The following is a 16,190-nucleotide window of genomic DNA, read 5'->3' as shown; positions in this document are numbered from 1 at the left end:
TCTCATTAGGCAAAATAAGTCATATGGTCAAGCCTAGAATCAATCTTGGAGGGAACTACACAAGGGTGTAAATATCTAGAAGACTGATTCCTTGAGGGCCATTACTATAACAATCTAGGATGACATTGATAACAAATCTAGACAAGAAAGCAAAATTATAAACCAATTTCACTTACAAACACAACTGCAAATATCCTAAAAATATTTGCAAACCCAATCCAGCACATATTAAAAAAAAAGGTCTGCATGATGATAAAGTTTTATCTTCTATAATAAGGTGATTTTTTAAAAGCCATGTGATCATCTCAAATATCATATATGTATATATATAGCAACATTCATAATAAAACTCTTAGCAAATAAGAAATGCAAGAAAATAAAGAATATTTGTCAAAATCCTATCCTGTATAAATATTAAACTTAATAATGCAATGTTGGAAGTTTTTCCTCCAAAACTGGGAGTAAGATACATTTGTTCATTGTCAACAGACTTTTTTCAACATATTTGCTGAAATTCCTAGTGAATGTAATAAGAGAAAATAAATAAGATCTATGCTAATTGAAAAGAAAGACACAACATTGTATCACATTAAAAAAAAAAAAAACAGGAGAGGGGCCAGCTCGGTGGTATAGCAGTTAAGTTCACAGGCTCTGCTTTGGCAGCCCGGGGTTCACTGGTTCACATCCTGGGCATGGACCTACACACCACTCATTAAGCCATGCTGAGGCGGCATCCCACATACAGCAGCTAGAAGGATGTACAACTATGACATACAACTCTCTACTGGGGCTTTGGGGAGAAAAAAGGAAAAAAGGAGGAAGATTGGCAACAGATGTTAGCTCAGGGCCAATCTTCTTCAAAAAAAAAATTTAAAAAAACGAGGAGAAACTACAATTGACCTATCAAATTATTTAAAAAAAAGAAATTAGTAAATTCTAGGCAGTAGATCAATAGGTAAGCTTACATTAGCATGTTGGTGAGAACATTCTTTTAACTAACTTTTAAAGAATGCTAGGATAAGCCTTGTTCTTAATAATAATTTATTAGTAAAGACCAAGAATAATTTATTAAATTTAAATTTAAATTTTAGGTATATTAAATCAGACTTTACATGCATAGTTCTCACACATGCTTCCTTAATATGGTCTTAAAATATTTAAGGGTTTCTTCTTTTAGAGAAGTTCTCATAGTAAACTATCCATTTTCATTTAACAAATAGTTAATGAACATCCAGTATGCCAGGTTCTGAGTATTAAATATATATATTCCAATATACATATATATGTTAGTTAGCAGAGCAAAGTAGAGTTAGGGTATTCTCTAAGACAGAACAGGAAAAACAAAGGCAGCTTTTGGAAAAACATGTTGAGGAGTCTACGTATCTTGAAGGCAATGTGAGTTTTAAGCAGCTGAGTAGAGTGAGGATATGGATGTGTACACCCAGAGCTAGCAAGTTGAAAGGGAAAGAAGACAAATGTCTGAATCCTGGGGACACTAACTATTTACTAAAGGTTTGGAAATAAGAGTGCAAAGATTCCATACCTATGCTCTCTGTTACCCCCAGGGGTGGAAATCACTGATTGATAAAGTACTTTATTCCTATGATCCCTAAGATAGCCTCAGAATCTTTCTCAACTGTGTATTTTAGGCAAGCATCACCAATTGATGCCTAAAAACATATTTGCCATCCAGAATTTAAGGAGCTGGTCAAAAAGAGAAACCTGTGCACAGTAAAACATTGGGAGTCTATAGGGTAATAGAAACCAAGGTGATAAGAAGTTTCTTGAAAGAGAAAATAATCACTATTAAATATGAACAAGATGACCAGTAAGATGAGGAAAAAGTGTACAATGGGTTTGATCACTAAGAGGACATTTATGGGTCTATCAAGAATACTTTCAACGGAATAACGGCTGTTAAACCAATGAGTAGTGTGGATGAAGGAGTAGGTGGGAGATGAGAATTGAAGAAATTCTAATATTATGTCTTTGAGGTATTTAGATATTTAAGACAACAGGAGAGCAGTGGAATGATAAATAGAGGATACTTGCAGGGTTCAGAAAAGGCATGTTTTTTAAAATTTTTATTATGAAAGAAACTCGACCACTTGCATTTATCCCTACAGGATACTTTATGTTATTATTAAGTATATTTTAGCAGGTCTAAATTGATAATGCTGCGAACAAGGTCTTGAGGGCACACATAGGGAATCCATTTGTAAGAAGAGAACAAAAGACAGAATAGGAACAGGAAAGTCTGCTTTATCTTCTTAGTCGTTCCCTGGAGAGAAGGGGGAGCCACAATTTCCTGCCCTCTCCATCCATCTCTGACTCCAGGGTGATCCTTGATTATATGTTCCTTAGTTTGTGACCACCATGGACAGAGGAGAGCTGATAAAGTTGCTGTTTTTTCCAACATAATGGCTGCTGTGGAGTTTTAATAAGTTTTCTCTCATCAACATGATAAATATGGATTCTAAAGAACACTGATCAGTTGGTTTAACAAAACAATGTAATATAATATAATGTAATGTGAAAAGGGGACAAAGATATAAAGAAAACCATAAAGTAGTGCTAAGCTGAAGCATGTCTTTTTTTTTTTTAATTTTTTTATTGCAGTAACATTGGTTTATAACATCGTATAAATTTCAGGTGTACATCGTTATACTTCTATTTCTGCATAGATTACATCATGTTCACCACCCAAATACTAATTACAACCAATCACCGCACACATGTGCCGAATTATCCCTTTCACCCTCCTCCCTCCCCCTGTCCCCTCTGGTAACCACCAATCCAATCTCTGTCTGTGTGCGTTTGTTTATTGTTGTTATTATCTACTACTTAATGAAGGAAATCATACAGTATTTGACCTTCACCCTCTGACTTATTTCACTTTGCATAATACCCTCAAAGTCCATCCCTGTTGTCACAGAAGCATGTCTTTAGAAACTGCTGTATCTAGTTATTTTATGTAAAAAATGTATTTCTGCATAAGTTGCCCAGGTTTTTAGCTGATTGGAAAGAATGCTAATTTTTTTCTTTAAAATATCTCATAAAGGGTAAAGTGTTTTGAGTTTTTATTCAACTCCTATTATTAATGAATTTTGACCTGATATTTATATTTCCAGTATCGCAGGAATAATCATCCTCACATTAAACTAAGGAATCGAATTTGGGGAATGGTCAATTTTGTCAACATGGTAAGATTTGATACAGTTTGAATCAAGATAAAAATACAAATGGAAAGAACCTTTTAGGATAGATATCTGCTGGATTTTTGTGGTAATCCTGATATTGAGACAGCCCAAAACACAAAAATTTACTAATGAGCAAACATGCATTGAAAAAGTCACAGCAACAAATGAACAACAGCACTGAGTTTTTGATTTTCTAAATAAATGACATTTAATATTGAAGTAAGTTTCAAATATTGGTCACTGATCAAAAAATTTATAAAGCAATGTACAAAGAGTTGAATACCTATCATGCTTAAATTAAATCCGCTATTTTAAATCACTATTCCATGACCTTGCATAGCAAAATGATTTTAAAGCTATAATTTATTGTGCATATTTTAACACAGAAATTAGGGGAAATGTTTTGGCAAAATGCACTAAAATGATTAATTTGTCTAAAATAGAATTAAATATAAACTTTTTCTAAAAAGCAGTACTGTGAATTTTACACACCCTTATGTTGACTTCTCCTAAGTCACCCAGCTATGTTACTAGATAAAGAGGGCCTGTAAGGAATAGCCCCACTAGGTCAGTGGTTGCTCATTCGCCAATTGAAGGACATTTGATGTGTTTCTAGTTTTTTACTATAATGAATACGATTTTTTTAAACATTTACATACAGGTGTATGTGCAAACGTAAATTTTCATTTATTTTTTGTAAATGACTAACAAGTAGGAATATTTGGTCATATGGTAAGTGTATGGCTTCTTTAACTGGTTCTCACAAATTTTGATTTATATTTTTAAAAAATATTTCTAGTACCTCTTATGACTTCCTCTTTGATTCAGTGGTTAGATATGTGTGTTATTTAATTTCCAAATACTTGGGAATTTTAAATATATTTTTATGTTATTGATTTATAATTTTAATTCTATTAGAATTAGAGAATATGTTTTGTTTGATTTAAATTCCTTTAAATTTTTTAAAGTTTGTTTTATGGCTCAGAATCTGGTCTAGCAGATAATGTTCATGTGTACTTGAAAAAAAAAACAACATTCTGCTATTGCTGATCAGAGTTTTCTGTAAATATCAGTTATGTCAAGTGGGTTGATAACGTTTTTCAGGTCTTCTGTTCTTGAATGATTATCTTTCCACTTTTTCTAACAATTACTGAGATAAGAATATTGCAACCTCCAATTGTGATGCTGAATTTCTCTGTCTCTCCTTTCAGTGCTATCTGCTATTTCTTCATGTATTTTGAAGCTCTGTTGTTAGATGAAACCTCCTTTAGGATTAATTGTCTTCTTGGTGAATTGACCCTTTTTATAGTCATGTAATGTCCTTTTTTTAACCCTGAAAATATTCTTTGTTGCTAAGCCTACTTTGTGTGATAATAATATAGTCACTCCAACTTTCTTTTGATTAGTATTTGAAAAATGTATCTTTTGCTATCCTTTTACTTTTCACTTATTTATATCTTTATATTTATAGTGGATTTCTTGTAGATAGTATTATTTTCTTTAGCAAACTTGACAATCTCTGTCTCTTAATTACTGTGTTTAGACTATTTACATTTAATATAATTATTGATATGGTTGGATCAAAATCTATCATTTTGCTAGATGTTTCCTCTTATTTCACTTTTTTTTGTTGTTATTGAGGAAGACCAGCCCTGAGCTAACATCCGATGCCAATCCTCCTCTTTTTTGCTGAGTAGGACAGGCCCTGGGTTAACATCCATGCCCATCTTCCTCTACTTTATATGGGATGCCACCACAGCATGGCCTAACAAGCGGTGTGTCAGTGTGTGCCTGGGATCCAAACCAGTGAACCCTGGGCCACCACATCAGAGCGCGTGCACTTAACCTCTTGTGCCACTGGGCCAGGCCCTGTTCTTTGTTTTTTTTAATACTTTGTTCTGCTGCTTTGGGATTATTTTTCACAACTCCATTTTATCTCCACCATTGTCTCTTTAAAAATACTTTCAGTGCTTAACCATGGATTTATAATATATATGTTTAATAAAACATAGTCTACCTTCAAATAATATCATACCATTATGCATATAGTAGAATGTAGTCCAATTTGTCTCATCCACCTTTGGTGTTAATATTTTCATCCATTTTTTAAATAGATTTTATTGATTAGAACAGTTTTGTATTTACAGAAAAATCAAGAATCATGTATCATGAACTTAGTTTCCCCTATATTTAATATTTTTGGTTTGTATGGTACATTTATAACCATTAATGAAGTAATATTGAAACATTATTATCAACTAAATTTAAATAATTCATTACATTATTAAGATTTCCTTAGTTTTTAACAAACGTCCTTTTTCTGTTTCAGAATCCCATCTACGATACCACATTATATCTAGCTTTCATGTCTCCAAGGGCTTACCTTGACTGCGACAGTTTCTTAGACTTTCCTTATTCTTGATGACCCTAAGTTTTTAAGAGTACTGGTCAGGCATTTTGTAGAATGTCCTTGTATTGGAATTGGTCTAATTTATTTTAAAGAGCCATTTTCATCACAGTGTATTACTGTAGATGTGGATATTGATCACCTGGAAGAAGTAGTGTTTGTTAGGTTTCTCTATGGCAAAGTCACTCATTTTTTATCCCTTTTCATACTTTATTATTAGGAAGAAAATGTCTATACACAGTTCACAGTTACGGAGCGGGGAGTTATGCTTCTTCTCCTTGAAAGTACACTACCTACAAAAATTAGCTGGAATTCTTCTACACAGGAGATTTATCACTTTTCCCCCATTTATTCATTCAATCATTTATATCAGTATGGACTCACGGGTATTTTTTTTTTGTATTTTGAATTGCAATCTAATATTACTTTATTTTGTTGCTCAAATTGTTTCAGCTTTGATGATTGGGCAATCTTTTACTTAATTGGTGTGTCCCTTTAACATATTCCAGCAATGTGTGTGTGTATGTGTGTGTGTATGTGTTTCTTTTTTAGAACTTCCTTATTTTCTGGAACTATGAGATGCTCCAGGCTCATCTGGTGTATTACCTGCCCCAGTCCTAGAATCAGCCATTTCTCCAAGAAGCCCAGGTTCTTTTATTGGAGAATGATATTAGGAAGCAAGATCCAGACACTAGATGTCCTAGATGCTATTTGGGGTTATCAGACATTTTACTTTGATGCAACCTATGAATCCACAATAAATTGCTATAATTTTTGCTTTAGAAAATAAATTGTCTTTTAGAGCAATTAAACATCAGAAAAAAGCACATATTTAATATTCATCATTATTTTATCTATTTCCAGAGATCTTTGTTGTTTTGTGTGTGTAGCTTGCATTTCCTTCTAGTATCATGTTACTTCTGTCTGAAGATTCCTTTACCATTTCTTGTAGTGCATTGCCACTACGTATGAATTCTCTCAGTTTTGTTTGTCTAAAGAAATCTTTATTTCTCCTTCATTTTTTTTTTGTAAGGAAGATTAGCCCTAAGCTAACATCCATTGCCAATCCTCCTCTTTTTGCTGAGGATGATTGGCCCCGGGCTAACATCTGTGCCCATCTTCCTCTACTTTATATGGGATGCCACCACAGCATGGCTTGATAAGTGGTGCATAGATCCGCACCTGGGATCTGAACCTGTGAACCCTGGGCCCCTGAAGCAGAGTGCACAAACTTACCACTACACCAGCAGGCCAGCCCACTCTCCTTCATTTTTTGAAAGGTATTTTTGCTAGGTATAAAATTCTGAGTTGATAGTTTTTTCTTTTGTTTTCCTTTTAGCATTTTAGAGATATTACTCCATTTTCTCCTGTCTTGAATTAGAATGTTTTCTGACAAAAAGTTTTCTTTAATTCTCATCTTTATTCTCCTGTATGTGGGGTCTGTGTGTGTATGTGTGTGCATGCATGTGTGTGTGTTGAGTATTTATACTGCTTAGGATTCTCTGAGTTTCCAGGATCTGTGATTTAATGATTTTTATTAGTTTTAAAAGTTCTTGGCCATGATCTCTTCAAATATTTCTTCTACCTTATTATCTCTCTCTCTTCTCCTTCTGGGATTCCAGTTATATGTATGTTAGACCCTGTGATTTTCCTACAGCTTTGGATTTTCTCTTTGGTGTTTCATTCTTTTAACTTTTTGTGTTTCAGTTTAGGTAATTACTATTGAACCAACTTTAGTTTTACTGATTCTTTCATAACCTTGTTTAGCCTACAGATATGCTTATCAAATCCAATCTTTTATCTCTGCTACTATATATTTTTCTATCATTTCTATTCACTCTCTCTTAGAGTTTCCATCTCTGCTGAAATTCCTCATCTCTTCAAGCATATTTTTTACTATGTTAGATTCTTATTGCTGCACAGCAAATCACCACAAAGCTAACAGCTTAAAACAAACATCCATTTATTATGTCACAATTTTTATAGCCCAGCAGCGTGGGTACAGCATAACTGGGGTCTCTACTCAGAATCTCACAATACTGAAATCAGAGTTGGGGTCTCAGCTTATTTATGTTGTTGGCAGCATTCAGTTCCATGCAGTTGTAACATTGAGGTCCTCAAATATTTGCTGGCCATTAGCTGGGGACCATCTCAGTTTCTAAAGGTGCTGACAATTCCTTGCCATGTAATCCTCTTATGGGCCCTCCTACAACGTGGTAGCCTAGTTCTTTAGGCTAGCAGGAAAATCTCTGCTGCTTCAAATTTTTCACTTTAAAGGATTAAGTTTGGTCTACCCACAATAAAGTCACTTTTGATTAACTCAGAACCCACTGATCTAATTAAATTTGCAAAATCCTTTTACCTTTGTCATATAGCATAGCCTAATTTTAGCAGTGAAATCCATCATATTCAGAGTCCTAACCACATTGAGAGTGAGGCAATTATACCAGGTGTATTTACCAGGGGGGTAGGAATCCTTGGACACCATCTTAGAATTCTGCCTACCACATCCATATTTTCCACTAGAGCTTTAGCATATTAATAAGTATTATTTTAAATTTCCTGTAAGATAATTTCAATATTTGGATTATGTCTGAGTCTAATTTTGTTGATTCATCTCTCAAACAATGGACTGTTTTTCCTTGCTCTGTGTGAGTTCTTTAATGTTTTATTAGATACTGAACATTATGTGTAGGATAGTAGAGATGGAGGAAATTGTATTTATGCCTGGAGATGTACACTTCTTCTCTTGCTAGGCCATTAACATGTGGGATTGAATCAATCTTGTCAGAAATTGAGCTGGTTTGGGGTGTTGTTATTGCTATTGTTACCTACAGTGCATGACCAGCTTCAAATTCCTTTAGTGTCACCTTCTTTAGGGAATAGGTCTTGAACTGTTGGAGAGATTGTTCCTGCTTCACTCTTAGCTTCAGGCCTACATCAAGGGCCAGTGCTCAAAGAAGTTCTCCGTCCTCATTCTTATCTTTTCTTCAGTAGTAATCTATTTTTGTTTGTTATTCAGTGATTGCTAGCCTAGATATTGGACTCAGAGCTTCTTCTCTTGTCCTGATCTAACTTCAATCTTAGGAAAGCCCTGCCCATGTGTCTTTGGGTAGATATTTCTCAGTGTTCATGCTTCTCCTGCATTGGTAGGAGACCTCAAATGGTCTGGCCTCAGGACAGTTTCCTGCTTCCCCTCCAGGGGTAAAAGCGTTTTACTTCTCTCTTCTTTCAGCCACAATAGGTCTTCATTTGAGCTCTGGGAGTGTAAAAAAAAAATTTTGCTCAAGTTCATACAGCAGCTTAAGGCTTTTGTTCCTCAGGAGAGAAGAGTCTAGTAGGTTTGAAGATGTTCCTAAAGCATCAGTTGCTCCCATCCTTCAGGCCCCTACCACCAAGGGAGGATATCTCCAGTCTCCCACTCTGCCCTCCATCACTATTATGGGAACCCAGAGGAGGTCCGTGGAGAAAGTCTGTGAATGGGTGTGTCTCTGTCTCCCAGAGGGTCCTATGCTTTCATTTCCATTCCATACTTGCCTTTTAGCAATTTCTTAAAAATTTTTGGTGAATTCCACTTACCTGCTTGTGTGGTGTTCAGCATCTCTTTTCCTCATACTCTGCCACTGAGAGATGCTCTAGTCTCATCTCTCCTTGAAGGAGGCTGTCTTTCCTTAGATTTCAGGCTACTTGTTTGCCCTATTACCTCAACTATATTATGGTTTCAAGAAAAGATATGATTTTGTAGATTCCTTGGCTTTTTGTTTCTTTTTTTTTTTGTGAGGAAGATTGGCCCTGGGCTAACATCCGTGCCCATCCTCCTCTATTTTGTTTGTGGGACACCGTCACAGCATGGCTTGATGAGCAGTGCATAGATCCACACCCAGGATCTGAACCTGCGAACCCCGTGCCGCTGTAGCAGAGCACGTGAACTTAACCACTATGCCACTGGGCCAGCCCCTGGCTTTTTTCTTTTTGTCAGGGCAGAAGCAACATTCTTTCCAACTTTGTACATCTTAGCTAGAAGCAGAACTCCTTCCAACTTTAAATCTATGTCTATGGAAATTAAAAATTCTCCCTATGATTTTTCTGAAAGGTAAGAACAATGTGGAGTAGAATGATTGCCTCTTACAGTCACCTCTGCTTTCCCCTGTTTCTTATATCTTGCAATTGTCTTTATCAGTACGCTAACCTTGCCCCAACTATAAGACTCAATCTCTCACCTTGGGTTCCCATCTCCAAAGTAAGTGTAAATGCAAAATTATTGCACATTGTTGAACTTTTACTAAAGATTTTCAGTTTATATTGAGAGATCATACAAAAATAATTTAAAGTAACATGGTCTAAAATCCTTAACCCTTCCCATCATATCACTTCTTATTGGCCCTTTATCTTCCACAGAGCCCATATTCATTATTTCACTGCATCCTCTCTCATTTTGCTTCTATTATGTCTTCACCTCTTTTATCTCAGAAATTTCAAAGTTCTTTCTCTACTATGAAGAGCAAATAAACTTCCCACAACCTTCCAAATATGTATATCCAAACCCATCAAAGCATTCCACAGATAAAACATGACTTTATTTTATAGGATATTTTTTCACTAGATGAGAATATATTCATAGAATGACAAATATTGTTTCCGTTTGCACTTGTATCCAGTTTTATGAACATAGATCCTACCCATGAATGTAGAGAGTACAAAGATCCCAGGTTCAAACAATTTTTGCTCTATGGCACCGTACTCATAAGGTTTATTTCACAATACAATTGGGGCCAAAATGAATGGACATCACATGCTCCAGTATAGACTTGAGATCATGATTTGACTAAAAGTCTAACTAACTTATGACAGTTTAAAAGAAGCCTAGTTCTCATAGTTATGAAATGACCTTGTTGGGTTATCATGTTAACACATGAAATTCAATATATTCATACTATTCAGGTTAAGGAAAGTGGAAAATTAACACAAGGGTGTTGTTATAGCAGAAATATTAAACTTCTTAGTAATCAGTTACATTCTCTATTAATATTGTATGAGTGACCTCTCCATTTCTGTTCTTAACTCAGTGTTCATAGTTCATCATTCCTTCTTTCTTTTAACCTACTTTGTACTGACTGTTATGGAATATAAAATTGATATAACAGATAGTTCTTTGTCTTAATATCCTCATAATATTTGCTTAAACTCTGTCTTCTTTTGCACTGGCATCAAAGTATCTATCAACTAGGTGTTTACAAAAGAAGATGGGAATAGGGATGAGAAGGTTTATGGGCTACAACCATTTCTGCCTGCTTTGAGCAATCCCTAATAAGATTTCTTGGACAGCAAGGTAGTTCCAAAAATCCAACGAGGAGAACAAACATGGCAGCTAAGCTATTGTTATTTGAAAACCAATATCAACTTTCTAATCTGTCACAGAACCAATTCATAACCAAAGTAGAGAGATGAATAAGAACATTCATTCCACTGTGTGTCACTGTCGGTAAATTCATATTTTCAGGTCAGTTATAATCTCACCACTTTACTAAATTATTTATTCTGGGCATATCCTGAGCCTAGTGCCTGTAAGGCTTATGATACTTCAAGGGGAATCACATGTTTTCAGTCAAGTTTCTTTGTTAGCCATGGCAAGTCACCCAGCATTCTGCATGATTCATCCCACATTCTCATTCAATACAATTGTTTGTAAAATGAGATCTGCACTTTTTGCTTATGTACCTCACACATTAAAATTATTTTTTTTTAGGTGTAAAAGAATATAGTAATGATGAAGGATTCTTCTGAAACTTACCTTTGTGAAAATTATTTCTCCTTTAAACAGATTTATAAAACCTTGGACATTCATGTGACATTGGTTGGCCTGGAGATGTGGACAAATGGAGATAAAATAGAAGTAGATTCAAATATAGAAACTACCTTATTGCGTTTTTCAGCTTGGCAAGAAATAATCCTTAAAAAAAGGAAGAATTTTGATCATGTTGTATTACTCAGGTATGTAACCGCTCTATTTTCCTGCTTACCTTAGGCGGATTATAAAAAAGAAAACAAAACAAGTGAACAACAACCAAAATAGTTTTTAAAGCAATTGACTTTTGGATGGAACAGAGGGACAAAATGTTATGTCTAGCTATACAGAAAATTTCCAAATGAACTTTTTAATAATCTTTCTTTCTAATAGTGACTAATACTAAAAAGGAAAAATCTGATATATTCATATTCCTGGGCAGGGTTGAAAATGTCATTAGGTAAGCAAAACACTTTTAGAATCTGTTTACTTTTCTTATCAGCATTCAACACTAACTCCCTTCAGCCTGCCATGCCATGCCATTCCAATACTCCACCAGAACCTACCTTTCTGGGAAAGCACCTCACTGTCTGGACATTTTTCCTCAACAAAGTGTGCTCATCCAGTGACCAGTGCTTCAACAGCATCTTCTCTAATATTCAAGATGACAGATAACTAATCTGATAAATTAAACCCGACAAGCATTTAATATTCTTAAGTAAAGGTTTGGATTTATCTAGACTATTAGGTCATTAATTCCTAAAAGAAGGGGGGGGCATTTTTATCATTTTTGTTATTCAAAATACCTAGCACACTACTCAGCCTGTGGAGAAATAATAAATAATTGTAGAGCTGAATTCACTTCAACCTTGCATTTCACATAGTCCTGTTATCCTAAGAAATGTTAAGTTATGGAAGAATAACTTTGAAGCGATGGAGTTTTAGCATCTCTTCTGATGCCCTTAAAGTCACTGTATAAAAGTGGTACCCACTTTACCTACTTCATCTACCTATAATACCAGTGCTTCTCCTAAGGTCTGCAAACACAACATGCAAATATGCTTTCTAGCATCATCTAAATATTAACTTTGAGTCTGAATTCAGAACTGTGAATCTTCCAAAACCTGTAGTCAAAGGTCAGGTCCAGCCCTTTGGCAGATTGATGAGAGTGAACCAGACCTCCAAAGTAATATCATTTCTGATTTTCATGTCTGGGATGGCCTATAGCACATATCTCCATGGGGATAGTTGTACCTGGCTTGGGCTCTGATATTCATGCATGAGTATACCCGAAAATTATGGGGGGTAATATAAAATATCACCATAACTTTCATAGTGGGCAAGATTAGCCCATTTGCCTATTCCTTGGATATGTGTTTTAAAATAATAAATTAGTCTAGAAATATTTAAATGAGTATAAGTGGAAAACCTTTTACTTCCACAAATGTCTGTTATTCTGAGCAATAGCTTCTCACACCAATAGTATATCTGCAAATAGAGAAATGAGGGGAAAGTGCGGCTAAATGTCTAACTGGGCATTATATTTGGGACTTCTTATGTCTTCAGATTATTGTATGTCTTCCCTTCTGTGTTAAGTGACGAGAGACTATATATGACATTATCATGGTGTGACCTTTGGTTTTAAGTGACCACAAGCAGAGTCAGAGTCCAGACTGTGCTTCTTCGGGTGCTTCGCCTCCGTCGATGGTATTCTCCCGAGATCTCCAGCGTCTAGGAAGATCCGAATTCTAAGTTCCTCCAAGATGCATAGTCAAATCCTGAGACTTTAAAATGTAGAGACTGGAACATTTCCATAGTAGAGAAGGAAAGAGAGCATGTCTTTGATCAAAAGACCTAAAGACTGAAAAGAGTCATTCAGCCTGACCACCTTCTTGTATGTGAATCTCTGTTATACTCAAGTGTGGCCCTCCGGCCCAAGGTAGCTCTCCTTAAAGTGGTCCAACTCTAAATGTTCTTGAAAGCTTATCAAATTTGGGTCTTTTTAATATGCACATCTACATCTGTCTTTTTAGGTAATCCAGGCATAGTCCTGTTTTCACACGACAACTCTTTTAAATGTACTACTATAGCTATCAAATCCTCTATGAGTTTCTATGGTTGATTAAAAAGTTTTTTAAAATTTTCAACCAAAACTAATTAATCCTGGTGTTGAATCCATTCACTATATTGCATTTCCTCTGCTGAACACTTTTTATTTATTTTTATCTTTTACATGGTTTTATCCAAAGTTGAGTGTAAAGTCAAGTCAAATGGGACTCTAACATTTTTTTTTGTTTTTTTTAAGAAAGTACTTTTTTAATGATTTTAACTTAAGATTGCATTGACTTTTTCAATGCCTCTAATATGCCACAGGTTTAAAATGAGCTTAATATCAACTAAAGTCATCTTCAATTCCAGAACTTCAGAAAAAAGAAAATGTACTTTCAGGTGCAAAGACACTAGCATCGTGGAGGTTCACTGCAATTCAATCTTTGTGTTAATTAAACTACTACCTCCAATTGAAGAGTGTATTTGCACCTTGTTTATAGTGGGAAGTGGCTCTACACACATGCGCAAGGAACTTCTTATCCAGGGGGCATGTGCCTGCCCTATTATTCCTCCAGCATCGTTAAGGTGGGATGTGTTTTATTTATATTACTTAATTAAAAAGCTTGAAATAAATTTCTGCAATTTTTTGTGTCCTATTGAAAGGGACAATTCTGTCATGTATTCCTACCAAGATATGTCATGAGGAAACTGTCACATTTCCTTTACTAAATGAGACGTTTTATAAAAACTATAGATGAATAACGAAGGTAAACTACAGTTTAAAAGAACATCATATATAATTAACATACAAATATTAGGAAAGCTTTTTTGCATATTAAATATAGTTATTTATGAGGACATGTAAAATACACAAAACTTGATGGCCAATTTAGCAACTGAAGATTATTGTTTTTCTGTTGAAAAGAAAGTGCACAGACCATTTGAAATATCACATCTGCTCAGAAATGCAATTCATTTTCAGAAAGAATAAGACCTTCAAACTGCTGACTCCCCACATTTATCTGATCCTTTCCCAAGTTACTAAGCTTCTAGTAAATGCTGTCCAAGTAATCCTATCTAAGAAATTCTTGAAAACATCAAGATTTGGATTTATTTCCTTTAGTATCTCTGCATAGTTGTTGCTATCTCAGCCCAGTGTAGTTAGACCTTGAAATTAAAAGCTACAACTTGTTAAAATGACTACATGACCTATTTATTATATGATTCTTTTTGTGATTATGTCTTTGCCTATGGTATTTTAATAACATGAATTTTGCATAATAGAGTCAATCTAATGTAATATAGGCTATCACTACACCAATTATGATATTATAGCCCATCCAGGACACATTTTTAACTTCAAATGTGTAAAATGAAATTAACAAATTAGGGGGTATTTCACCTTTACGGTAATCTGATATCCTGCTCCTCTTTGGAAATTAATTTTTTCATTAATATTGAGATTAAAACACGAAATAGAGCTACAATCAGAGGTGACAATCAGCTCTGCCTTGGATTTTATATCACTGACCTTCTGGTTTTCTTCATAGTAGAAAGTCCCTCCTCATGACTGCAAAGCTTTGTTTTGCGACATGGGATTATACATTGAAAACATGAACCTCACATATTTTAATTTTTACCACCTTTGAATATCTGGTATATATAAGGCACTCAATAATGTTTATTTTATTGTGTAGAACAATAGTTAATAATTTTTTAGCTATTTGTAGGAATGAGTCTATGTAAATCCAACAATGACTAGTTCTGTGCCACAAAAAAGAACTTTTCAAAATGTTAGAGGTAGAGACACTCAAAAGATCACCTGTCCAACTTCATTATATAATTAAACTGAGGGGCAAGATGGGGAGGTAATTAAGTCCATGGGGTCTTGAATACGTACTAGTTAACCAGAAGGTTGAAACCAGGTCTCAACCACTATTTCAAGCATTATGTATTACAGTGTGCTATCTTATAGAAATTTCTAAATGCACATCTTCTTTTGGCATCAGGATCTTTTACCTGACCTAAATGTAGTTGCAAGCAGAATGGCACATCAGCTGGGGCATAACCTCGGGATGCAGCACGATGACTACCCGTGTACCTGTACTTTGGCAAGATGCGTGATGGATAGTGGTATAAGGTGAGGCTCAAGCAATATAGAGAACACATTTACATATTTGGGGAGTGGCTTTTGATTAAAAATTCGTATTGAAGGGATATATTGTTACTATGTGGCATTTTTCCCTAATGTACTCCGAGAGGTCTATTACAAAACCAGATATGGTAAGGAGTTTCCCTTTTGGAACTAAGTCTTATTGGTTGGTAGTGTCTCTCCTAGTGACATGATGAGAGAAATTCTGAAACTTCATCTGAGCATATTGCAAAAATACACGATGATCAGTTAGTAATTATACCAAGGAGCTCAGAAGAGGAATACACTCTACAAATACACTCTACATGCCTTGTTCTATCATCTTTGTTATAAACTATAATTTCCTCCTTCAAATCTTTACTCAAATATCATTCTCAGCAAAACTTTCTCCAGCTACCTGATTCAACTTTTCAATTCTGTCCCCTTACACACATGCCCTGGCATCATTCACCAACTCCCCCTTTGCCTTTTTTCCCCTCCTTAGTACTACTATCTAATGTAGTCTATGTTTTGCACATTTAGCTTATTTATTATTTTACTCCTCTACTAGAATATAAGCTTCATGAGGTCAGAGGCTTTTGTCTGCTTTGTTCACTA

The 16,190-nt window shown here is 35.0% G+C and overlaps 1 protein-coding gene across 1 annotated transcript in view; it reads left to right on the top strand.

Moving 5' to 3' along the window:
- Positions 1–16,190, top strand: part of ADAM7 (ADAM metallopeptidase domain 7) — a 69,032-nt gene that overhangs the window by 25,264 nt on the left and 27,578 nt on the right. Inside the window, exons 8-11 of the mRNA XM_058550507.1 lie at positions 3,132–3,203; positions 11,429–11,598; positions 13,942–14,026; positions 15,451–15,581. Of these exons, the coding sequence (XP_058406490.1) occupies positions 3,132–3,203; positions 11,429–11,598; positions 13,942–14,026; positions 15,451–15,581 (458 nt within the window). The remainder of the gene's footprint in view (positions 1–3,131; positions 3,204–11,428; positions 11,599–13,941; positions 14,027–15,450; positions 15,582–16,190) is intronic.

Source organism: Diceros bicornis, chromosome 11, assembly GCF_020826845.1.
Source record: "Diceros bicornis minor isolate mBicDic1 chromosome 11, mDicBic1.mat.cur, whole genome shotgun sequence".
Taxonomy (NCBI): domain Eukaryota; kingdom Metazoa; phylum Chordata; class Mammalia; order Perissodactyla; family Rhinocerotidae; genus Diceros; species Diceros bicornis.
This window is presented reverse-complemented; position numbering and strand designations above follow the sequence as displayed.